At 39.8% G+C, this 22,312-nt stretch overlaps 1 protein-coding gene across 4 annotated transcripts in view; it reads right to left on the bottom strand.

The window, feature by feature from the left end:
• col16a1 (collagen, type XVI, alpha 1) overlaps positions 1-16,738 on the bottom strand; it is a 90,176-nt gene extending 73,438 nt beyond the window's left edge. For 3 of the 4 annotated variants that reach the window (XM_079258905.1, XM_079258908.1, XM_079258907.1), the window contains exons 1-3: positions 16,581-16,738; positions 1,492-1,613; positions 1,121-1,153 (exon numbers count right to left, since the gene is read on the bottom strand). In XM_079258905.1, coding sequence (XP_079115031.1) covers positions 1,121-1,153; positions 1,492-1,567 — 109 coding nt within the window. In that variant the 5' untranslated portion in view covers positions 1,568-1,613; positions 16,581-16,738. The remainder of the gene's footprint in view (positions 1-1,120; positions 1,154-1,491; positions 1,614-16,580) is intronic. The other variant, XM_079258906.1, reaches the window with a different exon arrangement.
• Positions 16,739-22,312: the final 5,574 nt, after the last annotated feature.

The following is a 22,312-nucleotide window of genomic DNA, read 5'->3' as shown; positions in this document are numbered from 1 at the left end:
GCTCCACAAGCTAGAGGATTGCTTCCCCCCCGCCCCAATTGATATCACAGAACAGACCCCTGAGAACATACTGACAGTGTGATGAGGGAGTATGACAGTTCAGAGTGAAATAAATAAATAAAACAAGACAACAAAAGAGATTTCTCTTCACCTGTCTGCTTTTTGATATCTGGGTTGTCTCTTTCTCTGTGTTGTCTCACACACACACTCGCCCGGGTGCAAATAGTAACACTTCAGATTCTCTTCACCACACCAAGAGATAATAAACTAGAGTATGGGCTTGTATACAGACACTCTTTCTTTACGCATACACATCTGCAGAATGACGGATGGCTCATGAAGGAGGAACATAACCGCGCGTGATAAACACACATGCCTCTTTGCTACCACTGAACCACACTGCCACCAATGGCCACATAAGCTGTAATTACATGGTTTTCACTGCTGCCCAAGGCTCCAAGACACACACACACACACACACACACACACACGGACATTGTAACATCAAGAACAGAACAGTTGTACATTAACACAGATTGGTCAAACAAGCATCAAGAATCTAGAAAGGACAAAAGCTTTGTCATTTCGAAAACAATAAATCTTGAAAGCCTTAAGAATCTGGTAATAACTTTACACTTACATTAAGATAAAAGCAATATTCTAAGGAGCAGAAGGTAAGTTAGCAGGTTTTGCCACCAAGATGCAATTATGTAGACATATAAGTGTAATAGAGCGCTACTTTAGCCACTAATGGAGCACATTTATAATGTAGCCATAAATGGTCAGCAAACAGAACCGCTACATGACCACCTTTCCCCTCTTAAACAGTTTGTTTCGGCATAATTCATGTCATAACGGGGAACACTTTTACATGTTTTTGAAAAGTTGATGCCTTATGAAGGGAATGTGACTTGACCATGTGTGCAAAATTGTGAACATGCCCCTACCATGTAAAGCAAGTCCTGACTTTTCCTTGTCATGTTGGTGTACCACCTTACTTTACCTGTATAACAATGATCTCTGATGGAAGTCCCACCATATAACCGAGTTCAGGTAACATTTGCTTATTGCTAATGTAATTAACCGGTGTTGCTCCATTGAATGAACAAATCACACTAACCAATGGTTGTACTTGCAAACAGCATTTCAGGAGCTATAAAAGAAAAACTAGATATCAGGAATTAGTGTCAAATAAGTTTTGTAAATTTTTAAGTCACAAAGAAATCTTCTTAAATGCTATTTATTGATAATATCTTATAATAATGGAGCATCAGTGTTAATTGTGTTACTTGTTAGTACTTGTCTGCTCCTCTAAGTATAATTAGAATATCAAACGTTTGAATTAATTTGGGGTTATACAAAAGTAGAACCGTGTGTTGTGCATGGGACAATCATGATAAACAACTCCTTTCCTTTTGTAGTTAGCCATATTTTTTCATTACTACGTTGCAAGTGTTAGACCTTCCAACATCTGGACATGGGGTGACTCACCTTGGTCTGATGTCACTGTGTCACATGATCCAAAGCTGAGGGCCAGCAGAGTCAGAGAGGAGCAGAGAAGCCACATGGTTTTACTCCACTAAAAACACCACTTCACCTCGCCTTGCCACCAGCTGACGGGAGAAGCAAAGAGAAAACAAGGGAATGATGAAACAAAAGTCAGATCCTTCTCTGTTTCTGTGAGCACATCTTAGTGTGCTCACAGATGCACAGTACACTCAACTCTTGACAAGATGTTGATGTATATTTATGAGTCAGTTGCAGTTTATGTAATAATTATGTGGTAGGATGCAGGCTTTGTTAGTAGCATGTAAATAAACCAAAAACTCCCTCGTTATGGATTGTAACTCTATAAAGTCACATCATAATCCTGTCCATCTGGTTGGCTTTTGACTGGGCGGCAGCTGCACGCACACAGAAAATTTTAATTTGCACAGGAAAGTACACTTAAACACACACACATATGTGAGCGAAAGAAATGTAATTCTACAGCACACATCTTCCGGTTAAACAAAGCTTTCTGCATCTGCAAAACGCTCAACATGAAAGTAAATTGACTTCCATGAAGAGCTGGTGGCCCTAGAGTCAAACAGACAACAGGGCCAAAACACACAAACACATCTGGAGACTGTTCCACTGAAGCCATGGTTGTGTTGTACCAGATGCTTCCACGTGGCCCAACAACCAGAACACACACACACACACCGACACAAAGATGAAAAAGCATGCCACGTGTAAATAAACATATTTGTTCTCTGCAATCCCTCTCCCTCAGTATTACCCTTCCCACACACAAGTATGTACACACATAAGCACACCCACACCGCCCACTTCGACTCGCATAAACACATCCCAGCTGACCTGGACTTGTCCTCAGTGTGTGAGAGAACCCCATAACTCTACAGTGTTTAGCAGTACAGCAGAGCCCTCCAGGCAGGCAAACAGACTGTGTCTCCCAACACACACCTGTCCCGTCTGCCACGAGAAATGACCTCCACACTCCCCTGGGGGTGCACAATGTGGTGCTCCAGCCCGGCCGAGGACACAGTGCAGAAAAACTATCAAACCTGACATGGCCATGTGCAGCGAGCTGCTAACAAATACCACAATGTAGGATAGCTGTTTAAGTTATGCTCTCACATAATGAGGACATTGTCCCATACCCCCTACCCCTTCATAATCTGTCACTTATTCCTCTGCTTTCAAGATCTAGCTGTGTCATGCCTTTTGGCCAAGGACAGTACTAATTCTATTTAGTTCATGATGTACATAAATAAGGTTAAAACAAGAGTTCATAGTTAATAAATATTAAGAATGAGTTCATGCTTGAAAGGGTTAAATATGCTAAAATCGAAAATTAGTCAGCGTGAGACATCTGTATTGCTAACAATCTTTGTGATATCGATCGTACCGTTACCTGAGCGAGTGAGCGCTCTTAACATAGAAAAGCTCTTTGACGTTTTTTTTTTTTTTTTGTCTCGAACGATGAAAGTAAAGCAGCAGCTCATATAAACACTAAATGTACCCTCATACGCTTGTACCTCTGGAAACTTTCGTCTTTGTAAGTATCAAGATGTTAATAAAACACTGGCATATGTGTTGGTATTAGTTTTGTTGCTCGAAATATGTTGGTAATGTGATGTGCACGTGAGGTTTAAGCTAGGCCAACCAACTTCCACTGTAGCATTAAGATGTGTGTGTCTGCTAGTAATTTGTTGTTTTTTTTTTTCTTTTCTGTATGTTTCAGTTACAAAAAAAAAAAAAGGAAATGCAAATATATTTAATAAAGATCTTCAGTAAGAAACAAAAAAAGCAAGCCTTGTGTGGAGAACTTTTTGAAAATATTTTCTGCTTTGTTCGCTGGCTGTCTAACTTCACGTAGGCACGTGTTGTGAGGACAGCACAAGCTGCTTCCCTTGTTTTGTTCTGTTAATTCCATTCAACAAATACAATTTTAGCCTCTATAGTCACAATTTGTAACAATATATCCTTGAGCATTTCTGCTAAAAACTTGCTGTTTGGGTGAATTGCTACAAGCAAATCGACAAAAAGAACAAGTTTCCTCCTGCAGCTGGATGGGTAGGACAGTAAATCGAAGCCTTAGACTTCTACTGTGTTTAGAACACTGAACCTGCAGCCCTTTTTTCCAGGCTTCATGCAACATGATCACAATAATAAGAAGGTCCACGCGGTACATAATTCATATCACATCACAGTCTGCAGGACACAGGCTGCGGGAAAAGTTACAGCTCACTGCTATTATGATGTGGCCTTAATCCAAAACAGCTTAATAGGCTTCCTAATATGTGTTGCCAAAGATGTCTTTCTTTCCCCCCTGCTCTCTTTGCTTACAATGGCTGACAAACTCAGGACGGGGTTAGGCTGCTGGGATTGGCCGATGGTCTGGCTGCGAGCCCAGTTATCAGGCGTGAAAGTGATGGGGTCAGTGCATGTGCAGCCAATTCAGGAAGGAAAACAATGACAGATTTCCTCCAATCATAAAAGCCCAACGACAAGAGCTGGCAGACGGAAATTATGACGGACCTCCATAATCGCAACATGGCTCTCTTTCAAATTATTAGCTTCAGTTTTTTTTTTACCTTCTACTGTTTATCTATTGTAACAAGTTTGTTTCTCTTTCTGATTCAGTTATGTTGTGTTTAGAGGTTCTTTAGTCTTTTTGGTCCAGATCTTCTGTTTTCTGCTTCCAGTACACCTCTAAGTGTTGGTACTTTGCACAGATCTATTCCACAAGCAGAATATGCATTGACACTGTACTGCACTGCACAACGAAGAAAGCCATGTTTGCTCAGAGCTTGGTAATTTTTGTTGTCACACAAAATCATCATAGCCATCGCTTGCAGATGGAGCAAGAAAGCCCAACACAAGCATGTTTAGAGAAACACACTCTGACAGGTAAATGAATCCTGTCCACTTGATGTCCTGACGGCAGTATTGCTTATTAGCCAATCAGATATGGAGGATTAAATAACAGTGAACCTCTGTTTAAATGGCGGAGCCCAATGTAAATCTGTCAGTCCGTCCGGGATATGTGCAGGTTCACTGCCTTTCCAGCTGTCTCCTCCAACATCCTGCAGGGAGAATTGATGGACAGCTCATTCACAGACTATCTGCTTCCAATCACTCACATCCATGTTGATAACTTTCTCTTTCCCTCCAGTAGAAAGCTTACACATATAATTTCACAAATATTAGAAACATAAAGGAGGGTATATTAGCCTCTTTTACAAAGAGGGGTTCAAATATAATAAGTTTATTGAAATGGTAGGAGTACAAAAAGAAAAAAAATCACAATTACTTTGTATGGTTGATTCCTGGGCAACCTTTGTCCAGATAGGAGATAGAGTCACTGCTAAACACATATTAAATCAAAATGAGTTAACTGCTAAACTAAATAAAAAAGAAACAATTTCCTGTTAATTGTATTCTATCCCTACGAAGAAGAACAGACTTTACTTTTGTGGATGTGTTCACAGTTTATCTTCATTGTGTCCAATAAAATCAGAAAAAAAACCCCAAAAAAACAGAAATGAAATCGAAGTAAAGTAAAAACTTACTAATGTACAACTAATATTTTAATATCAAATCTTTCATTTTAATGATTAAAAAATCTGTATCTATGTGCTGTTATATTTTTATCTGCTCATGAATGGCTACATTCCACATAAATGTGTCCCCATGTAGGCTGTATAATCAAAATATGTGTTCATGGTCAATCATATTTTGCATGAAATCTAGAAAACACAAACTGGTTGTTGTGTATTTAACTAAAATAAATAAATAACAGTGCAGTGTTAGAAGTACTAATTCAAAATTTAAAAAAAAAAAAAGTAATGTTATGTAATATAGGATATTTTAATATGGGTAACTCGTAAAGTAGGTATTTTATTTGTTTCCCTGCATGTAGACACTGTGTATAGAAAGTGCATTAAGATAGCTGGATTGATTTAATAGAAGTCGTGCATAACAAGCAGAAAAGCTGACATGCATGAATACACTTTTGCATGTGGAGAAATATTGTCATGCAGCACAGTATGTGTCCTTCTGAAGCTACAAGAGGTGAAGATGCAAGGAAGTCATAAAATATACCTAACATGAAGTCAGTCTGACAAAAACAGATTTTGCCATAAAATTCCCAAAGAAAGGGCCTTTTAAAACACAATTCCTTTTCAGCTAAGGAACCCTGGCACATGTTTTCAAATAGCTTGCAAAATCAGTCAAAAAATGAGAATGACGTCATTACCAGAGTCTAGAGTCTAGAGGGGTGTTTTCTCTGCTAGATACACATGTTCACAGACCACCTAAGCCGTTTCCGCAGAGTTTTTTCAGTTGTCTCCCATCCACCTCCATACCTCACAGAGCTGTGAGGTGAAACAAATCTACAACATTGCCTTTGCCTAGAATACTGTGTAAAAAGTGGATTAAAAGATAGCCTATTTCACACTCCCAGGCATGGTTCCCATGCTGAGATACTCCCAGCAACATGACACTTGGCGTTTCTGATTCTTTTCATAAATGTATTTTACCACTGGAAATGGGACCTAATATTCAAGTATAAAATAAAATATAGTAATTCTCTGTGTATAGGGGCACACATAGTGCTACCAGACTGTTGCATTTAAATTAGAAATTGTTGCAAATCACTTTGTACTCCAGTTTGTGCATGTATTAGTACTAGTATTTGCACTAGAGGATGTTTCATTCATGACCTAACATCTAACTGTTGGTCTCATTTTAGAAATGAAATGAGTCATTTCATTAAGACTTAAAAAAAAAAGAAAACCCATCAGATATTCACAGAATATACTGATTTAATGGTGGCTGATTTAATTTTTTCCTGTAGTGTTAAAAAAAAAAAGTACTTGAACAAACCCTATGTGGAAGATCAGTGGTCCCTATTCTGACTTTTGATACAAAAGTTTATACAGTAACTTTCTCCTGTAACTTTGGCAAACTCTGCAGAAAAACTTGCAAACCTCAGGAATTTGTTGCATCACATCATTTGTATTTGCAAAGCTAGAGGAGTCTCAGAACAAATCCATTATAGCAGATAAACATTTTACATATTTACATCATATTGTATGCTGTATTTTTGATTGAGCAGGTCTTGAATTAATTTGAAAAAAAGAAAAGAAAAAAGAATGTATTTTTTAACATTTTATTGGAGTCTTTCTGTCCTTGAAATATTCTCCTTCAACTGCAAATATCAGATTCTGGCTTTTGTTGGTGGAAAAGAATGGAGATTATTTTTTGGTTTATTTATTTTTTGGATCCGTAAACATCTGTGTTGAGTTAAATTCCAAGTCATGTACACTGGTTATCACAGGCATTAGAGTGAAACTGAAATGTGACATAAAAAAACTAAAAAGTGAGAAATGGTTATCATCCCTTCATAGTTCATGCTGTGACGGTATCAGCACCAACACTAAGTCTCAATCTGAACTTGAATCTTCAGACAAGCTTCAGGCAAAATCTCAGCATTCACTTCATGCCTGTTAGAACAACTATGAGTGCATGAAGACAACTAAAGCCCCAACATTTTGACAGACACTCCAAATATCCACTGACCTGGATCAGTGCAAACTTTAAAACTAGGAAAAGGTAAAATCCCAACCTGTTTGACACCCAAGAGAGAGAATGGGGCAAGTTTTTACTAGTCGTACCTTCTAGGCAACATTCAAAGACTTAACTTGGGAAATATGGCAACAGAGAAGCAGGCTAACTAAAGAGAGAAATGTCATACATTCTGTTCCCCTCACACACATCTGCTCAAGGCAACCAGGAGTCCCAATGCTAGGGACATATTTGGTCAAATTGCAAAAAAGTAATGATGGAAAGTAAGGCCAACTCTGATGACATGACCTAGTTGGCCCTGAGCCACTGCCATGCATGACAGACTTGGCCTTCAGTTAACAGATGACCTGCTGCCTTTTTTTCCAGCTTTAATTTACATTTCTGATAGCTTAATGTTCGCTGCACCACTGACCTGAATGAGCAGAGAATGAAGTGGTACCATAATTTACAGCAAGCCCATAGGACAGTCTGGAGTTTGGAGAAAAATGTGATACTAGTTATACTCACTGCAAAGGCAGCCTCAAGCAGCTTTTCTGTGCAACACTTAATGCACCTATTTCAAATATTAAGGCCTACATTCCCAAGGGCCTGAAGGGAGCAGAGTATATCTCTGCAGGGAGGGAAAGTTATTCCTGAAGATTTTGCTGAGTGGAAAAATTTCTAAAATGCCCTAAACATTAGGAAATGCCCAAGACATTACTGCAGGTGAGTCTGGGAAATATCTAAAACAGAACTTTCAAAACACTGGGGATTTTTGTGTGTGTGTGTGTGTGTGTGTGTGTGTGTGTGTGTGTGTGTGTGTGTGTTCTGGTTTTTGTTACGGTATGGGGACATCAATCTGTTTACACAGTCACGTAATGGGGACCAATGTCCTTGTGGGGACCAAAAAGCTGGTCCCCAGAAGGAACTCCACTTTAAATGACTCTAAAAGGTAAAATGAAGGTGCTGGCAAAGTTTCAGGCATTGGCCCATAAGTAATGTTTATCTGTCTTTTGGTGTTAAGGTGTGTGTACTGAGAGCGCCCCCTCAAAGGTCATATGTGGTATAGCACCTGATTGTAAATTCACACTTTTCCAAATATGGTTAGGCACCGCCTTCTTCCTGGTCCCCACAGATATGGATTGTGACCATAGCATGAAATTATCAGTTTTAAAAGATTATTTCAATTTAAAAGACAATTTCGAACTCAAACTATGAGTGGACATTTATCTATAAAGATGGACTTCTGTAATTCAGTACTTAAACATTTGAATTTTCACTTAGATAATTGTCTGTTCACTGAACTTTCATGAAAATTTAACAAAAGGCAAAAATGGGGTTCATAGTGTAAATTTATTAGAGATTTAATTCATTCAACAGGTTTTGAAACTCGTGCAGACTGCATAAAAACATAACAGGGGTGAGCATTTGTGCAATTTTTTTATAAGGTCATATTCCACACTGCAGTTTTAGGACAGACAACACATATATACATCCTCTATCTATCTATCTATCTATCTATCTATATAATTTATGGGGGGGGGGGGGGGGGGGGTTATGGGGAGAGAGAGATGCTTTATTCATTCCCAGGAAGGAGATAAGGGGTGGGGATTCAGGTTGTTCCAACAGTTCCCTTTTTCACAAAAAATTGTTACAATGATAAATAGATAAAATTAAAGATTAATATTAAACAGTTTAATGGCTGCTGGAATAAAGGACTTGCTGAACCTTTCAGTCCTGCATCAAAATGAGACCAGTCTCTCTGTCCTTCCAGAAGAATAGCTATCGTTGCTCCACCACAGTTCTGATAGGGTCCAGACTTCTACTAAGGACAGAACTAGCTTTTCTGACCAGTTTGTCCAGTCCTTTGCAGTCCTTGTTTGTAATGCTGCTCCTCCAGCAGACACCAGCGTAAACCATCACACTTTTGATGACTGTGTTATAGAACATCTGCAGCAGGTCACTGCAGACGTCAGAGGACCTGAGCCATCAGAAGAAGATAAGGTGACTCTGTCCCTTCCTGCATGTTGTGTCTGTATTGGCTAACTATTCCAACCTCTGGTCCTGAAACACCCCCAGGTACCTGTAGGTCTTCACAGTCTATTTTCTCTCCATCAATACACACTGGCTTTCTGTGTGATGCAGATCTCCTGCAATCAACCACAACCTTCTTGGTCTTGGAGATGTTCAGGAGAAGACAGTTCTTTTTAACACTAAAAGGCCCAGAGCTACGAGAATTTTTGTCAGCCTGCAGTCCCCCCACAAATCACTAATCCCGTTTTTCATGTAAAGGCCCCATTTAGCGCTGTCATGAGGAACCATTCCACCCCCTCCAGTGCAAAGTTTTAGCTCATGCCTCTGTCTTGAGAGTTTTACCTGAGAGCACTGAAAAAACTCATGTGTTGAAACATGATGAATGAAACATTTCTAATGAAACATTTGTGTCGCCAGATCTGCGGGATTGGAGTGATTTTACATGGCAGCTGAGTCATCAGCACATCAGCTGATATAACGGACAGTTCTTGATCTGTACAAAGAAAATAAAAAATATCTATTTATATAGGCTATATATAAATATATATGCAGCTGTATTGCGGAGGATAAAACTATTTAGAAGCGCAGCACAGTTTCTGCTCCACGCAGCACCAGCAGCACTGCTTTGCTAGTAAAAAAAAAAAAAAAAAAGTGGGAAAGAAACGACAAAAGTGTGAAACATTTTTGGAGTTGTTGCATGCTTTTATCTGAACTCCACAGTACTGCCGCATGCCATTGGACCAAACAGTTGCACGCAGCAGCAATGTAAATTCTTAATTGAGTGTAGCTGCGTGATATGTGTCAACACTGGCTGCGTCGTCAGGTCTCTACACCAGAATATGATGTCAATGAAAAAATCAGATCCGCTGCAGCACTGGGAAGTTCAGACACCAGCATGAAACGTGTCTGTCCAGCTGTTGCTCCTTTCATACCCCTCAGATTCACACGTCCGCTGAACTGATGCGCTCTTTTATATTAAAAATATAACAATGAACACCAGATGCACATGCTGGCTAAACTGATGAACGGATGGATAGATGGATGGCAAGATAGATGGATGGATGGATAAATGGATGATAGCTGGATGGCGGAATAGATGAAAGATAGATCGATAAATGGATAGGTGGATGGATAGATGGATGGACAGATGATGGATAGATGGATGGATAGATGGATGGACAGATGGATGGATAGATTGATGGACAGATGGATGGATATATTGATGGACAGATGGATGGATATATGGATGGACAGATGGATGGACATATGGATGGAAAGATAGATGGACAGATGGATGATAGATGGATGGAAAGATAGGTAGATGGATGGAAAGATGGATCGATTGATGGATGAAAATTTAGATGGATGGATGGATAGATGGATGACTGAATATATAGAAATATAGATAGATAAATGGATAGATGGATAAATGGATGGACAGATGGATAGATAAATGGATGGATAGATGGATGACTGAATATATAGAAATATAGATAGATAAATGGATAGATGGATAAATGGATGGACATATGGATAGATAAATGGATGGATGGATAGATGGATGATAGATGGATGGCTGAATAGATGGAAAGATAGACAAATGGATAGATGGATGGATAGATTGATAGATGGATGGATAGATGGATGAATGAATGGGGTGATGGATAGATGATAAATGGATGGAAAGATAGATGGGTGGATAGATGGATGAGTAGATGGATGGATAGATGGAAAGATGGATAGATGGATGGAAAGATGTATGGCTGAATAGATGGAAAGATAGATAAATGGATAGATGGATGGATAGATGGATAGACTGATGGATGGAAAGAAAGATAGATGAATGGATAGATAGATATATGGATGGAAAGATAAATGGACAGACAGATGGATAGATGGATGGATAGATGGATCAATTGATGGATGAAAATTTAGATGGATGGATGGATAGATGGATGATAGATGGATGACTGAATAGATGGAAATATAGATAGATAAATGAATAGATGGACAGATGGATAGATAAATGGATGGAAAGATGGATGGATGGATAGATGGATGAGTAGATGGATGGATAGATGGATGGAAAGATAGATGGACAGATGGATGGATAGATGGATGGAAAGATGGATGGCTGAATAGATGGAAAGATAGATATATGGATAGATGGATGGATAGATAGATAGATGAATGAATAAATGGGGTGATCGATAGATGGATATATGGATGGATAGACTAATGGAAAGATGGATGGATAGATGCATGAGCTCTGCATGAGCGTCTTAAAAACACAATGCCCTGCCCCTTCCCATGAACTTCCCATTACTACAAATAAAAGAGATTTTCCCCCAAATTTCCCAATAATATATCAACCACCCAAAGAAACCATATCAACAAAGTTCATGAACGTAACCCCATACATATTTCCACAGATGAACATAGAAAAACATAATACTACGGTGTATTAATCTGAAAATCCGTTAGTCACGGGACGATGACGTCTTTGCCGCATTGCGGCATACTCCAGCCATAAAACACAGGTAAACCTCTTAACCCAGTTTTCACCAACCCCCCAGAAGATGAAGATGACACCCCAGTAGTGCTCCCAGTATTTGTAGCAAAACCAATAGGTGTGCATCCCTATTAGTCTGCTACCTGACAGGTGGCATGACTGAACTAAAGCGGCTACGTGGGACTGCGAGAGATTTGCTGGGCCTGACGACCCGGAACACAGTCAGGTAGGTGGTTGGGGGTGTGGGTGTCAGTGACAAGGCAGCTTTGTCACAGAACATGAAAATTTTACCAGGTAGAGTTAAGGTCCAATTTGACCATGAGTTCTTGTCAGGAAAATTTTACCAGGTAGAGTTAAGGTCCAATTTGACCATGAGTTCTTGTAGGGCTTCCGGTCCCCAGGGGACCTTTTTTTGTTTTAAATTTTTACTTATATTTCACTGACACTACTAACAAATACAAAAAAATCAAATAAAATATGTCAATAATTGATACTATTTAAAAGGGTTACAACAATATGAAAAAGAAAGCCTTTTTTAAAATGCTGATCTGATGTGAAAGTAAATCACAGTAAAAGCACTAAATGTTTCTAATAAAGACACACCAAAGTATCTTGAATCATTTGACAAAATTAGGAGATTCAATAAATAATTAGGTGGTGAGCTTAAACCCCCAATGGTGTAGCTAAAATTGAGCCCTTGCATGGCAGTAGAATCCAAAAGAGGGAGGAAACCTGGAAATTCAACGGGATATCTGTCTAAAATTATGCTGTTAAAACAATGGTAGATTTTTTAAAAAAATATGTAAAGAAAACATCTTTTTTTAAAATGTTAACTGCTGTAGCTTTGAGATGTAGATTTTGATGTTATTTTTATTTAATGAATTCAGTTGAATAGAAACACCAACATTTAAATCTGATTTTACAAAGAACTGTAACTGTATTCCATACTATCCATTTAAAATAGATAGAATACGCCAAAAAATTAACAAAAACACACTATATTTTGTTCTCAAATCAAATCAAATCAAATTTGATTTGATATCTTTTGTTCTAATCTTTACTTCCTTTCGCCGGCTTTTATTTTTGAAACAGCAGGAAGTAGCAACTATTTAGCAGTAGCTTAATTTCTCACAATTTTTCGAAGGGCAGTTGATGAGGAAATGAGACCGGAGTTTAAAGCTGTGACTACTAAAGAACATGTCCGTAAGTATTAAGATTTTATTATTTAAGTTATGCATTGACAACATAGCATTGCTGTCTGTCTGTTGTGATTTCTTTGAGAATGTGCAGCTCAGCTAGCTAGGTAGCTAGCTTGTGTCACAGATTTTGGATATATCCATTTGTTGCTTTTAAATTTGGCAGTGTTGTGTGGTTAAACATGAATTTCATTGTAGGTAGGGAAAATTCCATCCAAAATAATTTGGGATTTATGATTTGGTTTATTATCTTAAGGCTTAAATCACACATGTAGGTAGCAGCAGGCATGGATTACTGGTATGACGATGTCCCCATAAGTGACATTTTTCCAAAATCCATAAAAGAACATGGGAATCATATTGTATGCTCATTATCAGTTAAGAATAGGCTGGCTACAGGCTTCAAGGTATACCACAGTATGAAAAAGTCATGGTTTCAAAACCACTCCAACATACCATTCCTGAAGTATTATTATTATTATTATTATTAATAATAATATGTGACATCTCGTTAAGGAGAAAGTAGAGGTCCTTCACTTGTGCAATTATAGCAGCCCGCCATCCCCTGCGTTTCTTGACAAACAGACGAGTCTGTAGGCTGTGTGATTATTGGAGGCTTTCACGCTGCACTTTAGCCTAAGAAGCCAGAATCTCATTGCCTCAGTTGCCAAATCTTCTAAGCATGTTGGGTATTTATTTGTATATGTTCACACTGTTGTTGACGGTTTTTTTTTCTTTAGTTTTTTTTTAACTTTTGTTCGGCACTAGTCTACTGTCTTGGTATATCACAGAGCCTCAATTTTACAACTAATACTGTAATATTAGACCTGATTAATCCAGGTGTGTCTGATCATTGCCGTTGTGTCGACTGAGGTCAAGCAGACCTGGATTTATAAATTCATCCTGTAATGTAAGACAGGAGACAAAGGAGCTTCCTTAAAATTTGCGGTTCATGTAGACTTTTCAGTGACAAGCAAAGAACTGGTCATGTGTACCAACAAGTCTTTCTTAAATGTTCCAGCCATTGACCAGTGCAAACATGGAACCAACAGAATTGACTTCCAGTCTTCCATCACCTCGTTCAGGCTCCCAGCAGACCAACAATGGCCCTGAGGATAACAGACCTTTCGAACAGGTAATTGCATACAATATATAGTCCCACACCTACCTAGTTTTTGTTTTACATATATATTTTTCTATTCAAATCTTTCTTATATATCCTGGTTCTTAGAGAAAGATTTAGCAACTGAGTCTGCATTTTGGACAGCTAAGTGGCATGTTTTAGATGCTGTTGAGTAGGACAGTGTCCCATAATTCTGGTCCTCGGAGCCCACTGCCCTGCATGTTTTGGTTCCTACCAACTCCACTGCACATGATGCAGATGAACTTCACTGCTTGCCAAGTTCTATTAAATTCGGATAATGAGCCATTGATTTGAGTCAGGTGTGTTTAAAGTAGGGTTACCTACAACACGTGCAGGGCACTGGGGCCCAGGTCATAGGTTAAGTAACACTGCAGTAGGATTTGAAAACTTGGATACAGATGGTAATAGAAGCAAATGTAATAGTAAGGCTAAGATGTCCTTAACTATGAGATGTGTTGACATGGCGTAGGTCTGACTGACATTTGATGGCCAGATGTCCTTAACTGTAGCAATCAGTTAAATGTTCTGTGTATGCAGTTGCCGAGCTGCATCTGGGTAAAATTTAATGAGACGCCATGGTTTCTAAATGTGTTTATTAAGTGTCTTTTTTGGACACTCACGGGGTCCCCACAGCACATGTTAACAAGTGTAAACTAGTGTGTTCAGAGCTGGAGCAAAGTCAGTCCCCAGAAGGACATGTAACTGAGGGTGTGTGTTGGGTCCCCATGACTCATGTCTGAGGGGTGTTAAACACCAAAACCAGTTGTAATATTTTTTTTATAGTTTTATTGTATTCTTTCAAATATTAGACTTGAAAGAAGCAATTTGTTGTCCAAATTTATATTCCTTAAAAATTATGAACATCAACTACAGTCAGTTGCATCACATGCCTCATCCTTCACAAACATGGTAATTGAGTCTAGCATTTATTTAAACTGTTTTTGTTACCTAAACAGAAAATATTCTCAACCTGCATGAAAAGGATAGTGGCAGTGAAGATGACGACAACAATGCTGTCGAGGAAAATTCCTCCGCTATTGGTAAGAGTGTTAAAAAGTTAATATGCTACCAGTACAGAAGTTGCCTTATATTAACTTTTTGCCATTGTAACTAAATGTACCTTTTGGAAAGAGAAACACTAACAGAATGTGGCAATGCTGAGAATTGAAATATATTTTTGAAATTGAATTATTCTTTAAAAAATCTTTAATTTGCCTTTTTCCCCAATTTCAACGCAATGTCTGAATTGTTACATTAACTTTTAATTTTACCATTAAAAACATGTTGCTTTAATTTTCATAGAACCATCGGCAGTGCAAATCCTTCCTGAAAGTGGGAACAAGATGGCATCACCACCGTCCAGGAAACCTAAAATATTACCCTCATCTTCATCAGATGATGATCAGGAAGTCAATAAAAGTTGTTCTGCAATGTTTGTTTTTCCTAGAATTTTTTTTATTTATGTTAGCAACAGTTGTTATTGATGGTTTGGTTTAAATCAAATATGACTGAGTAAATATCTCAAACAGAGGTATGGTCCCCACTTGGTAAGTTAGTATGTGTAAATTATGCAAATTATATGTAAATCTGGTCCCCATCTGTCATGTTTTTTCGAAAGTTAATGAGTCCTCATAAAGCATTGTCCAGACAGGTTGACGAACTTACTTTTGAAATTCAGTTATTTGAAGCCGTGTATAGGACAATACAGCTTCAAATGTTATCCCTGATTTTTTATTAGTCTGTAGATCCACCAGAAAGGGTGGTCCCCACAAGTGATGCTTAAAAAGCTGGTCCCCATGCCCCACGGAAACCAGTATGTGTGTGTGTGTGTGTGTGTGTGTGTGTGTGTGTGTGTGTGTGTGTGTGTGTGAGTGTGTGACCGGAGGTGCACACACAGGATGCAAAATCCAGCAAACACAGCTTAGTAATGAGAAAAGCAGATGTGGCATTCGAGCTTCCTCCTCTGCAGTTCTTTCCTCAAGTACGGAAAAACAGACCTGTGTTTTGGTGCTTTATCTGATATCATTGCAGTGTTTTCCAAATCACTACCCTGGATGACAGGAACATGTATGAGATCAAGCAGAAACAGTCTTGTTGGGAGGCTTTTCCATGCTACAGGGGTTGGACGCGAGCCAGCAAGGCGTACAGTAACAACTCAGCTTGCTGTAAGTCTGTCCAGGCCTGGTTTAGGTGTGAAGGGAAACTCAGCATCACGTTCGCCAGCAGCTGTAGCAACGAGCAAAATGGCTTAAAGGTTTCTTGCAAAAACTGATTAAAGAAAAGCAGCTACAGCTAGCATGTGTCAGGACCACTGAGGAGATAATGATCTCCACTGGGAGGGCGAGTTCATATTACCTCTGTTATACTGAGCTCACAGTCGGTTTGTGGTATTTATTTGGTCATCTGTTGCTTGGAATGCTCATAACATTTCCCTGTGATGTGCTGCATGAATCCCTTTCTGCTTTGTGGAGCGTAAACCTACACAAAACCTTTAATCATCAAGATTCAAACCACTTGGTACAGTTTTCAATCACATTACTGCCTAAACTGCAACGTTTCTCTGAGCAAAGCACAAAGTTAGTGAACTTTTCATCCGGTTCATCCGCCTTTGAACGCTTACCTTCAACTGCCTTCAATCCACAAACGTGATTACATTAATCCATTAAAATGCAGGAAAAAGCTGAGAATTTTTTTATCCAAAGTATTCCAGGGTAGGTTTTGTCCTCCTCCCTTGTTCCTTTTCTACAGTCTCTCTCTCCACAGAGAAAGGAAAGAAGAGAAAAGTTGCTCCAGGATTGTCCGTGTCCAACTTTCCCCTCCCCTCCTCGTCTCTGCTGCACAATCCAACTCCTTAGTGTCTATCTAACCCCCTCCTCGCCTGTTCTGTGTGTAACTTGGTTTCTTATTACTTTACCTCTCAGCTTCTATCTCTTCCTCTCATCCAATCTCTTTTCAACTCCCCCATTTTCTCTCCCTCTATTCCTCCTTCCTTCTTTCCTTCTCTCAAGGGAGATCCCTGTATCAGACATGTGGTGACATCACCTTGTCCACAATGCAGGAAAATGAGCCTGGGGCATCTCTCTAATCTCTCGAGCAAGCTTTTCCAGGCCTCTACCCTCTTTTTACTCTCTACTTCCCCCCCTTTACTGTTCACCTCTCACTCTGTGATTCATGGCATACTGGAGGGGCAAAGGAGACTTACTTCCATTCTGTCTAGGTTGAAGCACTGTATTAAGACAAGAAATACAGATTATGTTGGCCGGGCTTTTGCATTATGGAGACAAATGTACTCTATTAAAATTAATGAACTTACTTATCTCATTTTCCTATGATTGAAGGCCAGGTCAGCAGCTCCCATATTGTGTTATCACTGGCTTATTGCATCTAATCTATAAAGTGGCTTTGGTTGCTGCCCCTGATCATTCAGAAACACTCACCCTAACTGCTGCATAAATTTCACTTTTATTGTCACTAAGTAAATAGTTCAGTAGGCAAATAAATATCACTTTGCTATTTGATATATGCATGCTACTCCCACTCAAATGCAAGAGTATGAGTCTTCACATCTTTAAGATATTTATTTCCTGCTATCTGTTGATAGGTCAACTTCTCTATCCAGCCATCTTTCCTTGTCTTGTTAGCTTTAATCTCCCAAAAAGTCTTAGTAGCTTTCTTACAAAATGCTCAACCGTGGTGAACGCATGATCTTACGGTCAGTGTAAGCTGGACAGCTGGAAAATTGCATTTGTACTTCTGTCTCTCTTGGCAAAAAAAGAGGCCGTCCTTAGAAATGCTAAAAACTGCATTTAGAAATGTTTTTTTCTTCCAGGACACTTGATGAATGATGTTACAGCAGGGAGTTGCTTTACGGACCACATCGTGTCACACATCAGCAACACACCAGCTGTTTTGAGGGCATATTGTGATTAATTAAGCAAAGAAATGGAAGAGTACATGATTGGAAAAAGGGAGAGAGAAATTAACTCAGCAAGAGATATGACAAGAGTCAGAATCAGAATGACTTTTACTGGCTGGAGAGAGTTCAGAGTAGAGATAGGATGAACAATTTAAGGCAAATTATTTGTCGTTAAATGACACATCACAAAGAAGATATACCGAAGTTCACTTTGAGTTTATCCGCATATAACTTGTTACTGTTAACTTTTTGGGGATAACAAGCTTAAGCAGTGTGACTTTATCTCTGTGTCTTTGTAAGACCCAGCTTTGTGCCAATTTCTGCAATCACTGTATAGCCAAAAGCCAGATCTAGTGAGGGAAGAGACAAGAGCAGAGACAGTCTCTAAATAGTAATTTAAGGTCTGGTAGGGGAGGGGGAGGGGGAGGGGGCATTCTGGTCATGAGTTCAACCACTACACTGTCTCTGAAGTGCAAAAAAATAATGGTTAGAAACAAGTAGTATAAACTTGTAAAAGACTGATCAATTGAGAATCATTAATCTTTGAAAGTGACTGCAGGGCTTCACAGATTATCACAAGAATAAGAACTGCTCTTTTCACACTTAACAGCCTGCTAGACTATGTGCAATTGTGAGCTTGTAACATTCAGCCAGAGTTTGCTTTAATGCTGCACTTTATCTAATGCATCAAATCTTTACAATAATCTATTCCTCCCCTGCACTGGAGAAGCAGTGCATCAAAAATTACTAAAGATCTTAATCTCAAGTTTACTTGCAAATAATACACACTTCCCAATTAAATTAGCAGGCAGGGGTGATGGGGTCCTCGCATCCCCCTATTTCCGGGGCTTTGCCTGGAGGGGTTCAGGCGGGGGAGAAGTGCTGTCCAGTGGAGCTGGGTCTAGGCTAGCCTTGCTGGGCGAGGGAGTGCTGGGGGGTGCTGGGTCTGCTGAGTGTGTGGGATGGTGGGGGATGCTGAGAGTGGTGGGCAGTATTTGTGGGGCCCTGATCAGGGCCTTCGCATCCTCTGCTCCCCAATCGTATCTCACACGAGACATGTTGGGAAGGAAAGATGAGGGCGTTGCATATAGAATGTAAGAGAGTAAGGGGGGGGGATAAGGGGAGGAATAAGGGTGAAAGAATTTAGGAAAGTGGGTGGGCTAGGGGGGAGCGGTGGGTGAATGCAGATGGGGGGGGGGGGTGTATGTGGGGGGTATGTTGGTGTTAGGGGTGGGTGTCGGTATGATGGAGACTGCTTGAGAATAAGGAATGTTAATGCAGATGGAGTGGGTGTAGGGAGGTGTATATGTGTGTGGAGGTGTGGTGGGGGAGTGCGCGATGGGGCGTGTGCATGAATAAGGGGGAGTATTTAAGTTGGGGGGGGAGAGGGGGTGTTTGATGGGGTGTGTGTGGGTGGGTAGAGGTGAAGCTGGGGCCTGTTCCTCCTGACTGCGGGGGATTCTGGCTGGGGCCCCCCATCTGCCAAATCCTGGGTAGGTGCATGGCTGGCTCCAGAGTGGGTCGGTTGGGGTCTGTGCTTGGGGGTGGCTGCCGGTTGCCTGGGTCTCGGGGGTCCTCCTGGCCTCCCTTTTGCCTTTGTGTGGGAGTGGTCACATTGGCATGATAACTCTTCTCTGAACACGTTCCACTCTGTACGTTCTGCACGTGACACAGTCACTGAGTCGTCCAGCAGGTTTATTCACCAACAGCAGCTTATCTTGTTTGTGTGTTTCTCAGTTATATTTAACTTGTTAGTTTCTGGCGCTTCCAACAGTCGATAGCTTAGGCCTCCGTAGGGGGAATATGAATCTAAGTTTGGCTTGTATGTGTGTGTATGTATATGTACATGTGTTCATGCAGGCAAGTGTGTATGTGTATATGCGTTTATATGTGCATATGTATGTTTTTTTTCTCTCTCTCTCTCTCTCTTTCTCTGTTTTGCTCTTCTTTCTCTTCCTCTTCTATCCTCTCTGGTCTGGTCCAGCGGTGCAAACTCTGCAAAACAAACAAGAATGAAAATTAAATTGAAAAATAAAATAAGAATTCAGAAAATTAAGGTGATCATTATATCCATAAAGCTCCCCTTGGCAAAGTAAATTTGCTCTGAAGAGCAAAGCATCCAAACCATCATTCTGTTTGCTTAAATGCTCTACAAGACAGACACACAAAAAAACATAAAATACCAAAGAAGAAATTTGCAGTTAATGCCTGACAGCTTTTGTTTCTACCATTTAAGTTATTTCAGTCTGCTTCCTAAATCTGATTAACTAAAAGTAGACCAAAACCAAGGGCAGATTTCACTTCTTTGATGGATTTTAAAGTCCTTTCATGTAGTCAAACCTCCTGAAACAAACCAGACTTTTGGAGCAAACAAGCTAAGGATTTAAATAATAACAGCTGGTGTGAATACTCTTTTAAAGTTCATAATGAAGAAAAGTTCTGATTGCTTTAGGGTGCATTCACATCTGGACATTCTGAAAGACCCCATCTGATTGGGGACTCGGCTCAGTTGTGGGGGGGGGGGACATGCAGACTGAGATCGTGTTCATGCTGCACTTTTGTCAAACGAGCCAAAATATTAAAATAATATATACCCATTCCCACCAAAGGTGACACTGCCCTAGTGTTTAGGAAAAGAGACGACAAGACCCATGTGAAGAAGGAAAATTATTCAGAATTTCCATTTCCTTCACTTGCAAGCTACACATTTAGCACAAAGCTGTCGCTGTTTTACTTTTTTTTTAAATTTTGTCTTATTTAGGTATACTACATTTAAGTATACTACAGAAATACACTGCGAGAATGTGCACAGTATGAGCAACAGATGATGCAGATAACCATTTATGATATTGTTAAGTACTTACCCATATTGCAATACTATGCCAAATGCAGGAATTGACTTCTTTTGTGACTTTGTAGTCCACTTCTTGTAATCGTCTAATGTGCTTTTTCAAATAATGCTATCTGATTATTAGACATTGAAACACTTTAATGTATCCTAAATACTTTAAAGTGTTAATGCATGTATCCAGAGGCATTTACAATTCTATTTCTTCAAATCTTTCTCCAAATCTTTCTTCAAATCTTTTAGTGCCAAATCCAAGTCAAGTGTCAAGTCTTGTGGCTTATGTTCAAGTCAGGTTGAAAGTCACTTTAGTCATAATTACTAATCTGATATGTGATATTTTCTGTCTTGTCTGCTTAGAGAGCTGTATTATAATAAAGAAGGAATTAAAAATCTATACTTACTGTTTAATCTACCAGCAGTTTGTAATAGCAGGAATATTTATTTTAAAGTGACAAATGCTCCACCCCTGTTCTTTGACTGGGACGAAAACCACACTGCTCCTTCTCAATCCCAGATTCGACTATCTGACGGACCCTCCTCTTTCCCCCCCTCTCCCTAAATAGACCTTACTGGGATACTGTAGAGTGTGATCCCCTTGTAGTTGGAGCACATCCTCCGGTCCCCCCTTCCTAAAAAGCGGGGACCACCACCTTAGTCTGCCAGTCCAGAGGCACTGTTTCCGATGTCCACACGAGGCTGCAGGGGCATGTCAGCCAGGACAGCTCCACAGCAACCAGAGCCTTAAGAAACCCCGGGGCGGTTCTTATCCACCCCTGGGGCCTTGCCACCAAGGATCTTTTTAACCACATCAGTGACCTCAGTGTAACCCGGAAGGGGTAACAGTGAAATCTCAAAAATTATTTTTAGTTATGGAACTATGAATCTGGGCTGTCATCAGAAGAACTAAGGTCAGCTCTGGGAGGTTAAGGGCCAGTAATAACATACACAAGAAATGGTTACTGCAAGTACCCGTGTATTTTCTTATCATGAAGTGAAGTGACAAGTGACAATATTTACAATTTGTACAGCCTAGGTCATGACCTTAAGAAAGCAACATAAATAACATTTCAAGATCGCTTATATAAAACACATGAGAAAAAAACAACATCAGTAAATAAGTCATCAGTGAACAACCAATAATTCATCAATCAAAAGACAACACAAAATCCCCAAATTCCCACCCAAAGGTCTCAAGGATCTCAGAGTCTGTAGTTGTGAGGCCGGTTGTGAGGCCCAACACAGTTGAGGGTGTAGATGGTATAATCCAAGGGGGGAAGAAAGAAGGGAAAAGCACGACAGTCCGTAATATAAAGCACAAAGAGCTAAAGTGCTAAAGCTAAACAGTTTATGGTTAAACTGCAGCAGGGTGACTGGTCGCAAACGGGGGGCAAGGGTATGTGTATCTTGACTCCTACCGCTTGGACAGGAGGGTTATTAAGGAATTCAGCTTCCTGGGCTCGTAGCTCGCCATCAACTGGGCTTAAATGGGACCAAAAGAAAAGACCCAACCTGTATAAACAGGACCAGTATATTAACATCCAAAGTGCACTTAAAATCATCAAGACATGTCATAATATCAAAAACCATT

Source organism: Telmatherina bonti, assembly GCF_933228915.1.
Source record: "Telmatherina bonti genome assembly, chromosome: 19".
Taxonomy (NCBI): Eukaryota; Metazoa; Chordata; class Actinopteri; order Atheriniformes; family Telmatherinidae; genus Telmatherina; species Telmatherina bonti.
This window is presented reverse-complemented; position numbering and strand designations above follow the sequence as displayed.